Source organism: Lethenteron reissneri, chromosome 7 (genome assembly GCF_015708825.2).
Source record: "Lethenteron reissneri isolate LAM-NWPU_2019-01 chromosome 7, ASM1570882v1, whole genome shotgun sequence".
Lineage (NCBI taxonomy): Eukaryota > Metazoa > Chordata > Hyperoartia > Petromyzontiformes > Petromyzontidae > Lethenteron > Lethenteron reissneri.
The window spans coordinates 8,335,710-8,350,459 of NC_083785.1; the positions used below are offsets into that span (position 1 = coordinate 8,335,710).

At 51.0% G+C, this 14,750-nt stretch overlaps 1 protein-coding gene across 1 annotated transcript in view; it reads right to left on the reverse strand.

Annotated features, from left to right (window-relative positions):
- LOC133358867 (homeobox protein engrailed-1-like) overlaps window positions 1–14,388 on the reverse strand; it is a 51,147-nt gene extending 36,759 nt beyond the window's left edge. The window contains exon 1 of the mRNA XM_061577326.1: window positions 13,984–14,388. Coding sequence (XP_061433310.1) covers window positions 13,984–14,388 — 405 coding nt within the window. The remainder of the gene's footprint in view (window positions 1–13,983) is intronic.
- Window positions 14,389–14,750: the final 362 nt, after the last annotated feature.

Sequence of the window (14,750 nt, forward strand, 5' to 3'; positions counted from 1 at the left end):
GACACACGTACAAACAGCTGTCTCTTTGTTACTCTACTGCTGGATGGAGACGAAGACCTCACCCCCCCCCCCCCCACATTGGCCATGGAGATTGTTTGATCATACTTCACCACGGCGGTCAGTGCGCGTTCTGTGGAAGGGGTTGAGGAGTATGGGCCAGTGAGCAGCATGGATACCACTCGCGACTCACGCGTGCGTAGTGATGCTACGGCTGCATTGTGTCGGCAGCAGCGGTGCCCACACTTAACGACAACAACAACAACACATTTGCCAGGACCACCACTGCCCTTTAGAGGAACACACAAAATAACCGAGTCGACGTTTCGGCCAACGATCCTTCATGAGCAGAGAGATAGAGAAAGGGATTGCGACATTGCCCCGAGTGTTGTGCGGATAGGGCCGAATGTGATCCTCGTTCCTCTTTAGGGAAGGGCTGTTGTGGACGATTCTGTGAGTTTTCAAAAGTCGCCAACGATAATAACCCAGGATACGAATCGAACCCAGGTTGCCGAGGTTCACAGCGCAGCGCGCTAACCACTTGCGCCACCGTTGGCGCACTGTGCGTGACATATGACAGCTCAAAAAAATGTTTCCGTGGGCAATTTTGAGTGAACACAGAAACGCGCGCATTGAAAACTGCACTGCAACTACTTACACACGCACGCACATATGCATGCCTACGTACGAAGACACGTGTCAAAATAACATTGGGCATAAGTGCATAATATTGTCTTATATGTGAAAACGTGTGTTTAATATATATGTGCTGATAAGCTATTTATGTATATGCTGATATACAATTTTGAGTGTTAACACACGCATCAAAAACTGCGTACACACGCACGCACACATACACATGCCTACGTACGAACACACGTGTCAAAATAACATTGGGCATAACATTGTCTGAAATGTGAAAACGTGTATTTTTTAATATATATACTGATATGCCACAACCGTTCACCAAACTGCGTCTATATGCATACGCACGCATTGGGCAAGATTATATGATGAGAATAATATATTAAGTGTAGTTATGTTATTTTACGTTTCGCTACTGTCTGCAATATTGTAGGTGCACGTGTTGTGGAGATGCGGTGAGGAGTGTGGATATCCTGCAGCGTGTTTACGCACTTCGCTACGAACCCCTGCCGACCCCAGTTTCATTCCCGCTCACGACCAATAGCAGCGGCGATTATTTAAACCGGTCCTCGGCTTTCCCTAGGTCGACTCAGCCTTAAATGAGTACCTTGGGCGGCTTGTAGACGATGAGCACTGGGGAGACAAAGGCGGCCAGGCGTGGTTCCTGGCAACCCACCCCCCTCCCTCCCGTCCGCCCTTGCTCGCCTTCGTAGGTGCTAAGTGCACTTGCCCCTGACTAGTTGAGGCTATGGGGGGGTGGGGGGATCTTTGTCTTTGTATGGGGCAGTGGTCGCGGAGCGTTTGACGCGTGAGCCGAGCGATGGGCGGTGGGCTGTGTACGGCGCGAAAGAAGTTCAACATAAAATGAATAGAAACCCGCTCTGGGACTTGCCAACAGGGCCTATAGGTCGACTGCCTGAGCCTTGAATGGATGTCTGGTGCGGTGTGTAAAGCCTCGGCACCCGGGGGATACAAAGACGGATGGGCGCCACAACAGCCGCCTCGCGCGCGCCGTGAAGACCTTAATAGGTGCTCGCTAACCAGCACTTGCCCCGAGAGTCTCTGTTAAGGCTATACGGGAGATCTTTGTCTTTGTTTGTATGTGTGTACGTGTGAATGTGTGTGTGGAGCGGTCGTGTAGTGAGTTAGCGCGCTGCGCTACGCACCCGGTGACCCGAGTTCGATTCCCACTCACGGCGAAGACCGGTGACGATTATCTGAAGCGGTCTGGGCCTCTTCTAGGTCGACTCAGCCTCAAATGAGTGCCTGGTGCGGTGTGTAAAAAACATCGCCACTGTGGAGACAAAGGCGGTCGGGCGTGGTACTGGCCACCCCACCCCCTCGTGTGCCGTTCCGGCCTTCATAGGTGCTCGCTAACAGCACTTGCCCCAACAGTCTCTGTTAAGGCTATACGGGGGATCTTTGTATGTTGTGTGTACGCACGTGGCAAAGCGCACGCCGGCCAATGACACACGAGGCTGTTGTGTATGTCGAGACCTCGTACGAGGGCTTCCAAATGAAACAAAATATTTGGTGAAGCCGCTGATGTTTGCTACGACGATGGGCGGCGGTAGTGCATAAGGCACAAATATCAACAACAACAACATATACTCAACACACGCGGCGTTGAAATGTGACGTATATACTATTCGACGTTTCGGGCGATGGCCCTTCCTCACAGCAGATATTACAACAACAACAACAACCACCAAAACAATTGCAACTTCCGTACCAATGACATGTCCAACCCGTCGCTTTGCATTGCGAACGCACTGGGGCCTATTCAAGCGCACCCGTCTATTCAACAATGCGAGGAATACGCGCTCGAATGCAGCGCCGCCGAGCCACGCTTCCACACACACACACAAAGTCATCCACGCTCCGTCGTTTGTGTTGTCGAGACTGGCTGCGAACCTCGATCCAATTAAAACCAAACGTAGGTCTGTTCGAAGATCACACCTCGAACGTCGAAAGCCCGTTCCCCGAGTGTTTGCTCGCCATCGACACGAACAAAAACACGAACAAAAAACGCTCCCAACGCTTGCTGGGGACGTTCGCGAAATCGCCCAGAGGAGTCCGCGCGGCCGATGTGCCGTGGAACTAACACATTTACTCGCCAGAGACAATCGTGGGAAGGTGTTTCGCACGCCTCGTTGTTGACGATAATTTGGCGCGTTGTTAATCGGTATGGTTTGTTAGGCGTGAGTATGCCGTCAATTGGAATGCTGTGCCCCGTTTGATAAGGAAATGCCAATGCGGTTCAAAAATTGTCAATGACTGTGACATTCTTAAATTTCCGTAATTTATAAAAAAATTAACAACAAAAAAAACCCACGTGCTTGCGTAAATGTCTTATTGTTATGAAACCATTCAGCATTTTATTTTAGTACAGTACCATAAATTGAATATTTCAGAAATATTCCATGAGCAGTACACAACGGTGGATGATAAGGTTCGGTTTCGTCTACATCAGAGCTCATCAGCGTGCAGTTTTGTGGTAGCGAGAGAAGAGCCCATCAACAGTTGTACTCGTCAATATAAATATACATGTGGTAACGCGAGGACTTTGCCTACACAACAAATATATATAATCTATATTATCATTTGTGGCCAGGTCGCTTCTAAAAAATAAGAGCTAAAAAGCTCACTGGGCCTTAGCTGGTAAAATAAAAAAAATAAAAAAAATTCAAAAGCAAACCGCGAATATTAAAATAGTTTTTTTATATGGCTAAATATCAATATTAATGGTCTAATTGTTATTACACTCGTGTACACGTTTTATTTATGTATTTATTACAACGTTAGTACGCACATCACATTGGGGTCGTTGCATCCGTGATGACTGCAACGTCAAGAAGCAAACCGCGAATATTGAATATTGTTCGCGCACCGCACGTCACGTGCATAACACGTGACGTGCGCGCGCGCGCATCTGATTGGCTGCTGGGGGGTGGGGAGTGGGAATACCCCGGGAGTGACATCGCGTCTGGTCACGTGCTCAGACGTTGAGAAGACGTCGATGGGACGTCAAAAAAAGACGTTGAGAGGACGTCGGAAAAAGACGTCGGAAGGACGTTAATGGACGCACGAGCGAGCCCGTTGTGTGTCCGCCCCTCTTACGATGGCTCCCGAATAAAACAAAAAAAATGTTACTTGGTGATGCCCGCTTCACGTATGCTGCGGCGATGGGCAGTGATGCATTAAGCGCAAATATCGACAACATATCCTGTAAAGGTGACCTAGATACTATTCGACGTTTCGGGCGATGGCCCTTCTTCACAGCAGATATCAACAACAACAACAAAAAAAAACACGCGCAACTTCCAAGCCAATAGAATGTCCAAACGCGTCGCTTTACATTGCAAACACACGGGGCCTAACGGGTATTGCGAACGACCGGGAAGAGATCGGATTTTTGTAATTGCATTTTGCAGCCTTACGCGATACACACAAAGACCCCCCCCCGTATAGCCTCAACAGACTGTTGGGGCAAGTGCAGATCTGCGTGCACCGATGAAGGCCGGGACGGTACCACGAGAAGGTGGTGGGTGGCCAGCACCACGCCTCCACACCGCACCAGGTGCTCATTTGAGGCTGAGTCGACCTAGGGGAGGAGGCCCAGGACCGGTTCAGATAATCGTCACCGGTGTTGGACGTAAGCGGGAATCGAACTCGGGTGGCCGAGTTCGTTGCACGATCGCGAATCACACACACACTCACACACACACTCACTCACACACTCACTCATTCACACACTCACTCATTCATACACTCACACACTCACTCACACACTCACTCACACATTCACTCACTCACACACTCCCACACTCACTCACACACTCACACACTCACTCACACACTCATTCACACACTCACTCACTCACACACTCACACACTCACTCGCTCACACACACACTCACTCACACACTCACGCGCGCGCACGCAAACCGATGTTCATTTGCTTAATTGGCAGCATCTCTTTGGCTGGCTCCAGCTCTGCTGATGAGACTGAGCGTTCAAAACCGATCCATGATTTTCCTGCTCATACAAACGCTGCTGTGGGGAGACATCGGCGGGCAGGAGGCTAGGATATGCTGATGGCCATGCAATGTAATTGTATATATACATATTTTTTTCTATTGCGGAACAAACTTCTGTCAATGTTTTGTTCAACTATCTATTTATGTAAATATCATTACGTATCGTGGGTGTCCACGTGTGTCAGAATTTGATAAATGCATTGGCACTTCATGGCTTAATCTTGCCGGGTGGTGGCGGGCCGATGACAATAATTGTTTTGGGCATAAAACTACCACGTGGCCTAACCCCCCAAAAAACACGCGGATTATCATTGCATGTATGTGTATATTGTGTTCGCGTGGACGCCTGCGGAATTGTACAATCCTACACGCTCACGTACGACGATGTTGTGTATATTATGCTTACTGAAAGTACGACCGCCTATGCTTGTGTCCTGTGCGTGTGTGTGTATATATATATATATACGTACATCTGTGTACGTCGCATGCGTACGCAATTAGAACACGTTTATTGAATATATTTGCATAACACGAGTAGTGTATATTAGCACGGCAATACATTGTAGATTTCTGTAGCACCTATGCCGCATCTCCGATGAGCACGGCTTGCTACGTGCGGTGCGAAAGAAGTTCAACATACACAACGCCTACACTACACATTATTGTCATTCTACCCACGGCAAGTATACGCTATCGTACATGCTCATAGCGTGTGTATGTAGAGCTTCTTTCGCACCGTACGTAGTCAACCGTGCTAATCGGAGGCGCCGTTTAACACCGTGCAATTATTACTGAACTTGCACGCGCACGATACTACTACTTACAAACAACCACATCTTCCTTGCACGTCTTTGCAAAACACCTACACACCGAAGCATTGACCGCCCGTCTTATAACGACCACACACAAACAACTGTCCACCAATATATATAAACCCACGGGCACTCTAAATTACCGTGGAGCATTGTGTACAATTACATTAAATCGTAAGCGGAACTCTGTGCTATACCGAGATTTTAATATCTACATTTTAAAACGTCCCATCAGCCTATTGGGTTTTTTTTTATCGAGCAAGCATTTGTATCCTGGCCTATCGACTTGGGGAAAGAGCCCTTTATTGTCGGTGTTGTTGTTGTTATTGTTGTTGTTATTGTTGTTGTTGCATCGCAGAGAGATCCTACAGCACGTTGTATACTAACAAATACGAGCGCGAGAGAGACACGGAGAGGGGCGAGAGAGGGGGGACGAGGGGGAGAGATTGACACGTGGGAGGCCCAGGTGTTTTGATTATAGAGGCGAGTGAATTATTGATCACGAGTGGTTCTCTCCACATCACCACCACCACCACCGATTGTGGACGCCCAGCAGCCGTCGTGCTTCTTCTTAAGGGTCGCCCGGAGATGGAGGTATCCCTGCCTTTTGTTGTTTTCCTTGCGGTGGTGGCTCAAATGAGTTGCCAGCCGGTGGTCGTTACGAAGCCGCTGCAAAAGATTCACGGCTTCGACGAATCCAGCCACGCGCATCTGATCGTGCGTAGACGCCAGAGAAAGCACGAGCCCATTCGACATGCCCGCGTGGTCAATGATTTAGACTGCTTTTTACGTGGCCCTATGTGGCCATCGGTCTATTGGCCTTCCAGACCAATGTTATCGGGCATGGTTTGCTTGAAGGCGAGCTATGTAAGTCTGCGCCGCATGCGGTACATTCTGGCGATCATCATCGTCAGCAGCAGCATCGCCAGAGCCTATGCTGCTGCTGTTATTGACAACAGCACTTCGCATGAAGCAATGCCGTACACAACAAAGACAAAGATCCCCCGTATAGCCTCTAACAGACTGTTGGGGCAAGTGCTGTTTGCGAGCATCTACGCAGGCCGGCACTGCACACGAGGGGGTGGGTTGTCAGCACCACGCCCGGCCGCATTTGTCTCCCTCGCTGCGATGTTTACACACCGCACGAGGAACTCGTTTGAGGCTAAGTCGACCAAGGACCGCTTCAGATAATCGTCACTGGGTTGTCGGTGGCCGTGAGCGAGAGTCGAACTCGGTATTCTTAGGTTTTTCCGGAGTCGAACTCGGATCGCTAGGTTCGTAGCGCCGACCGCTGCTACGCTACCGCACCCCCCACCGTACACGCAACACAACTAACCAGTGGGGGGGGGGGGGTCGGGTGGAGGGTGGTGTTGAATGGAACGGGCTCGCGGAATCTGTGCACGATACAACAACAGCAACAAAAGAAAACCCCCCGCAAAGTTTGCCATCGTTGCAGAGGGAAATATAAACGGACACATTTTACAACTCAAAAAAAAACAACAACAACAAAACCTAATCGATATTCGCGTTCGATCGATAGGGCGCGAGGTTTATGCGTTTGCGAGCGAGGGCGTCGCGTCGGCCAAAGTTTCCTACCCCCCCCCCCCGGGTCCCAGTTAGGGGGCCATCCGTGTCGTAGGTACGCAAAAATCTGTCAAAACCCGACCCCTCCATCCCCTCCCTGTACGCACGCGGACTTTTTACACCCCCCCCCCCACCTGCGTACGTACGCCTGACGCACCCCCACCCCCCCGAATCCTATAGAACGGCCGATATTTAATCCACGCAGAATCGATCAAGGATTAATAATATTCACGTGTTTACGCAAACAGATAGTCCACCGCCGGCCTATCTAACTTATTTGAAAACCAATGTAGACAAATTAATATCGAGGCTTTACCCCCGTTTCCTATGCGTGCATTGTCAGTAGACCCCCCCCCCCCCATACGCAAGCTACGCATTTGAGTTACCCCCCCTCTCCCCCCTCCATGCGTACGCACTGAATGGATGTCCCCGGTTAAGGCGAAGGAACGCCGATGTCTCGAAGAGCCGACGTGAGTGGACAATAACGTTTGCCATTACGTCCACAAACCAAATATTATAGTTACGATGATAATGCCGACGAATTGCGATTCCACGCACCCTTTGTCAAGCTGCTGCCGGTAGCGAGGTGTTAACGCCCTCGCCTGGTATGCAGGAGGTTCGTGGGTTCGATCCACGACCGCGTACGCCTGCTGCTGTATATTTGGAGTCTGCGTGCGTGTGTCTCTCTCTCTCCCCCCGTGGTCGCGTGGATTTTTCTCGGGGTCCTCCAGTATTTTGACTCCCACATTTAGAAAACACGCGCTCAAGTGTATTTTGCCTGCTCTGAAATGCCCACGCGATGATAAGCCACTTCGTTCGGCTGTCTTTCGTGGCGAAGTCGCTTCTGAATTCGAGCTATGTAACTAAGGGGGGGGCCTTAGCTGGTGAAATAAAAACAAATATATATTTCGATGTAAAGCTTTCGTGACTGCAGGGATTCATCTTATTGGTTCTTTCGGTAAAGTCACGTAGAAGGGAAGTAATAAAATAATAAAAATAAAACATAATAAAATAATTCTCACGACGTTTCGGCTACAACGCAAGCAGCCGTCTTCTACGTGACTGTACCGAAGGAACCAAGAAAAACAGATATAGTTTAGTGTATAAGGCCTCCCTATCTAACGCGGTGTCGGTGATCAGCGGTCGTTTGGCCATACTTCACCACGCCGGTCCGTGTGCTGATTGGTGGTGGCAACAAATAAACGTTAAGGAACCAAGACGTGGTTACAGAACATCACTCGCCTAGCGATCAATGTTCAGCCTTGACCCGCTAAGATTATGGTTTTTGTTTAATCAGTCGCCACACGAACTACCGTGCCCACCGCTCCAACCGAGGTTCATAAGTTAAATGGTATATATATATGCATTGTGTTTGTATAAAAGATGCCTGCCTATACGTGCCATGCTGCCCATGCAATTCACTCGCCTGGCTATTCTAATATCATGCCAGAAAGTGCAATGGTTAATATTTGATGATGGCACAAACATTAATTTCACAGACAAGACTCGCCCCCCCCTCTACCTCCCCCCCTCCCCAGCTCCATAGCCCCCGCTCCCCACACTCCTCGATTTATATTTCATACGTTTGCATAATTATTTAGACCCTGATTATTAAACTAAAGGCATACAACCGAGAAATAATATTTATAAAAAAAACACTCTTACTCGGGGAACAATGTAAGTATTACATATTTCCCCCCCCCCCTTATTAACCGCTTGTGTATAATGAACGCGGCGTTGATTTCATAGGCAAACGTTGATTTATATTGCTGCTGTTGTAAGGTTAAATAACGCCGCGTGTTCTGAGCTTGCACGGTACGATGGTAAGGGGAGGGGGGTGCAAGTGCTCGCGCGCGTGCGGGGAGCGGTGGCGCAGCGGTTAGCGCGTTGCTTGGAAGACACCCGGCGAACCTGAGTTCGATTCGCGCTCACAGCCACCGACGCCAGTGGCGATTATCTGAACCGGTCCCGATCTTTCCCCCTAGGTCGACTCAGCCTCAAATGAGTCTTGCGGCGATGTCTAAGGCATCGCATCGCCACGAGGGCGACACAGAAGGCCTGGCGTGGTGCTGATCGCCACACTCCCCTTGTGTGCCGTGTCGGCCTTCATTAGGTGCCCCAAAAGTCTGTGAAGCTTCTACGGGGGATCTTCGTCTTTGTGTGAACTTATGCGCGTGCGTTTCGCTGTCCACGTGCTATAAACACATTCACGATGCGCCTTGTGATTGCGACCAAAGGCCAGTTGGCCGAAACGTCGAGGTACTCAATTTCATCTGGCGAATTGCCCGATGATGCTGGATGCAATTACCAGCGAAACGTCGTACTCAAATTGTAAATGTTGTGGTTTCACGCTTCAACACACCGGTGGGCTAAAGCAGTGAACTATTTGTCTTTTGTCAACGTGACACGTTTTTTACTGATTGGCCGTGTCGGGTGGTGGAGGGTTACGACACATTTATAAATAACGCGATCTAAACCCAAAAACATTGATGATTCATAATATTGGTCGCGAAAGCCTACGCGTTCAACAGTAAAATATTTATTTTTTATTTTTTCGTATGTCGTGTGTTTTAAAATAATTTCGCCCGTCGTGGTATCGTGTGTACGTACACGTATGTACGTGTGCGTGGATTGAGCGAGCGGTGGCGCAGTGGTTGTGCGGGCGCGCAACGATGGGTTCTATTCCGGCCCGCAAATGATCACGGCAGTGAGCCATCTCTCACAAACCGCGCACCAACTCGCCGTGACCACCAGTGGCGAAGTATGGCCAAACGACCCCCACGAGCGAGCGACGCGGTTGTAAATGATCGCTGATGAATTATCACTCGTAGCACAATCGGCCACGTACGGTGCGGAAGAAGTTCGACACGCGTGGTTTGTCGTACGCACACCGAAATAGGCACTCGCTAGCAGAACATTTACCTCCAACGCACACACACGCACGCGCGCGCAACATATAATCTACGGTGCACGTGGTAAAGTCACGCGTGTGTGTGCGTACGCGTGTCCGCAGTTGACACTCTCATGCATACACACTTTGTTGTTCTTCCACACACACACACACACGAATATAAACACGTACAACACGTAAACAAAGCTAAGACAAAGATCCCCCGTATAGACATAACAGGCTGGAGGGGCAAGTGCTGATCGCGAGTAGCACCTAACGAAGGCCCGAGACGTCACCCGAGTGCCTTAGGGGTGGTCAGCACCACTCTTGGCCGCCTTTGTCTCCCCAGTCGCGGTGTTTACGCACTCCGCCAGCTTACTCATTTTACGGCTGAGTCGACCTGGACACACAACGTGCTGGCAAGCGCTGCACGTTGCACAAATCACCCCCCCCCCCGCCCCGTGTAGACTTTGCCGCACTGTTGTCTGTAAGCGCCGTGAGTGAGCGGATTTTGAGGCCATTCGGGCAGCAGTGTGACGAGAACCACGCCTTGGCCGCCTTTGTCTTCCCAAACGCTGATGTTTGCAACACCGCACCGGGGAACTACTTTAAGGCTGAGTCGACCTGGGGAAGCTTCTTCTAACGTTGGTTCTGATGTCACTTGTCATCGATGATAGCCGCGAATAATAAAGTCGGCTTGCCCGGGTCGTAGCGCGCCGCGCTAACCACTGCGCCACCGCTCACCCAAACACGTTAACAAAAAATAAACACGCGCACATCAAACAAACAAAGATCCCCCGTATAGCCTGCACGGACTTTTGGGGCAAGTGCTGTCTGCGAGCAGCACCCATGAAGGGCCAACGCGGCGCGCGCGCACATACACACGTACATACACACACACGTACAAACACACGTACATACACAATAACACACTCAACAACACACTCACACGCGAATGCACAGGCCAATTCATACGCACCCACCCACGCGTGCAAACACACGGAGATACAAACACAACATACACAAAAGACAAAGATCCCCCGTGTAGCCTGTAGCAGAATGTTGGGGCAAGTGCTGTTAGCGAGCACCTATGAAGACCGGCACGGCACACGAGGGGGTGGGTGGCCAACACCACACCCGGCCGCCTTTGTCTCACTCGTGGCAATGTTTACACATCGCACCGGGTACTCATTTGAGGCTGGGTCGACCTAGGGGAGGCCCAGGACCGGTTTCGATAATCGTCACCACCGGTGTTTGCCGTGAGAAGGAATCGCAAACCCGGGTCGCCGGGTTCGTAGCGCAGCGTAGCGCTAACCGCTACACCACCGCTCCCCACACAACAACACTAACACACACAAACACACAAACACCAACAGACATACGTACACACAAACACACTCGCGCAAGCACGCACACTTTCAATCATACGCAACATTTCGGGAGTTACGTACCCAACCATACACACATACATAGGGTACACGCACACAATCACACAGACACACTCACAATAACTAAGACAAAGATCCCCCGTACACCCTTAACAGACTGCTAGGGGCAAGTGCTGTTTGCGAACACCTATGAAGACCGGCACGGCACACGAGGGGGTGGGTGGCCAACACCACGCCCGGCCGCCTTTGTCTCCCCAGTGACGGTGTTGGCCGTGAGCGGAAATCGAACTCGTGTCGCCGGGCGCGGTAGTGCAGCGCGCTAATCACTGCGCCACCGCTCCCCACGCACGCTAACACTTACATGAAACGCATATGCACACTCATACGTACAGACTCACACAATACATACATGCATGCATACAGAAACACACTCACACGCACGTACAAATGTGCACAGACACACGGAAACACGACGCCCTCCACGCAAACGCATTACAGACACAAAAACTTGACCCTACAAACACACACATCAATAAACATATGCCTAACACACATATATACATACACACAAATGCACACAAACGCATGCACACACAAAACACAACACACACCAATACACAGACAAAACCCATCACACCAACACACACACACAAAGGCAAAGATCCCCGTATAGCCTTAACAGACTGTTGGGGCAAGTGCTGTTAGCGAGCACCTATGAAGGCCGGCACGGCACACGAGGGGGTGGGTGGTCAGCACCACACACCAATACACATACAGTACATACAAACACACATTCACTCTGATACACGAATACATTCGTGAAACATAATTACATTCGAAAACACACGAGCGCACACACAGACACAGTATCATCATCATCATACACACATTCAAATGCAAACACGCACCAACATCAACACGCACGTTCACACACTCGCAAATACACACACGTAGACACAAGTGTACATGTTTTTTAAACGCGCACACACGTGCACAAAGACAACACACACAAAATGCACCAACACACAAACTCACAAACACGCATGCGTACACACACATACACACACACACATATCAAATGCAAATATCCCCAATTTCGCCTGAACATACTTGTGGGGCAATTGCTGTTTAGCGAGCACACAACACGCACATGCACAAAGACAAACACACGCAAAACAAACTAACACAAACACACACACACGTCAACATACACACACACGCATTCAAACACACATTCGCGCAAACCGTACACACAAACACCAACACACGCAAACGTGCATTCAAACACACATCGGAAAATAACCCGCTAACATACCGGTAACACACGGGCGCTAATTCAAAAACACGTTCTCACACACACACGCATTAAAAAAAAACTGCAAACATCACACAATAACAACAATAACAACCGCCATTCGACACTAAGTGGCGGAGACGTCACCACGGCGCTTGTGCCAGGCTATGTGCACGTTGAGGCCACACAATGAACACACGCACAAACACACACCAACACACTTTCGCACAAACACACACCAACACACTTTCACACAAACACACACCAACATTCTCACACGCAAACACAAGTTCGTGCACGTGGAGATGAACACCCCACCGATGAACTTTCACACGCGAACCCTAACATACAAAACATTTTCACGGACACACACACACACACACATGGACAAAACAAAGATATCCCGTATAGTCTGAACATACTTTTGGGACAAGTGCTGTTAGCGAGCACCTATAAAGGCCGGCACTGCACACGAAGTGGGTGTAGGTGGCCAGCACCACGCCCGACCGCTTTTGTCTCCCCAGTGGCGATGTTTACACATCGCCCTCGGTACTTAGTTTAGGCTGAGTCGACCTAGGGGAAGCCCAGTACCGAGCCAGGTTCGTAGTCCAGGGCGCTAACCACTATACCACTGCTCCGAGCCCACGGACACACAAGCACACACGAAACAAACACATGCTCACACTCACGTTCACACACGCACAGTCGCACACACACATTGAAACACGTACACACACAAATGCGTTCACGCAAACACACAAATACACACGCAAACACATTTAAAGCACTTTCACGCGCGTACAGAAACACGCGCACGCGTTCACGCACGCACACCCATTGAAACTCACGTTAACACACACAAACACACGTGCACGCACACACACACACACGTTCACACGTACATACATACAAACACACGTCCATACACACAAACACATGCACACACATTGAAACACACCTTCACACACACGTTCGCACACCCACAAACAAAGATCTCCCCTATAGCCTTATTAGACTTTAGGAGCAAGTGCTGTTAGCGAGCACCTATGAAGACCGGCACGGCACACGAGGTAGGGTGGAGGGGGGGGAAGAGAGGTCACACACATTGGAACACAAGTTCACATTAACACACACACACACGCATGACGAGACGACACACACACACGCGCACGACGAGACGACACACACACGCGCGCGCGGGTACTGAACCCCGGCTCGCTGTCCTTACCGGACGAGGGGCGATCCGAGTAGCGGGTACAATAAACCCACGCAGGCCACGCCATCGCTTGCTGCTGCTGCTGCTGCTGCTGCAAAGCCAGATCAACTCCGGGACTGCCTGATGCTCCTCCTGCTGCTGCTGCTCCTGCTGCTGCCCCCAGCCCGCCCGCGTTGGGAAGGGTCCCCATTTCCAGCGCGCTCTCCGCTGTCGCTCCTCCGTCCGTCTTGGCTCCGGGCTTCGCTCGAGACTTGGCCAAGCCTCCCAGCCCCTTGCGGTGCAAGCGGCCGCTGCAGGGATTCGTCTGTCCGTCCAAACTGAAAGCGCCGCCGCCGCCACCACCGCCGCCACCACCGCCTCCTTGCCCGAGCTCGCGGATGATGATTGCGTTTCTTCCTCGACTGCTTCCTCCTCCACCACCTCCACCACCACCACCGACGCTAAGAACGTCGTCGTCTTCATCCTCGTCATCGCCGTCGCCGTCATCGCCGTCGTGAGCGCGTTCGTCCGCGTGGTCGCCATTGCGCCGAGTCCTCTCGGGAGAGCGACTGCTGGACGAAGCGCTGTCTCCTCCTCCTGCTCCACCACCACCACCTCCACCACCACCACCACCACCACCTCCGAGGTTCGCCTCGCCCCGCCTGCTCACAGACAGCGGCCTCGGCGGCAGGAGCAGCGCGCGGCCGCCTCCTCCTCCTCCGGGCTCTTTGCGCCGCCCAAAGTCCGGCCTCAGGATGTTCTCGATGAAGAAGTTGGTGAGCCGGCTTGGGGGGGGCACGGCATGAGGGGGGCCGGCTGCTGCTGCTGCTGCTGCTGCTGCTGCTGCTGCGGCTGCTGCTGCTGCGACTACGGCGGCAGCGGCTGCAGGAGGAGCAATCGGCTGA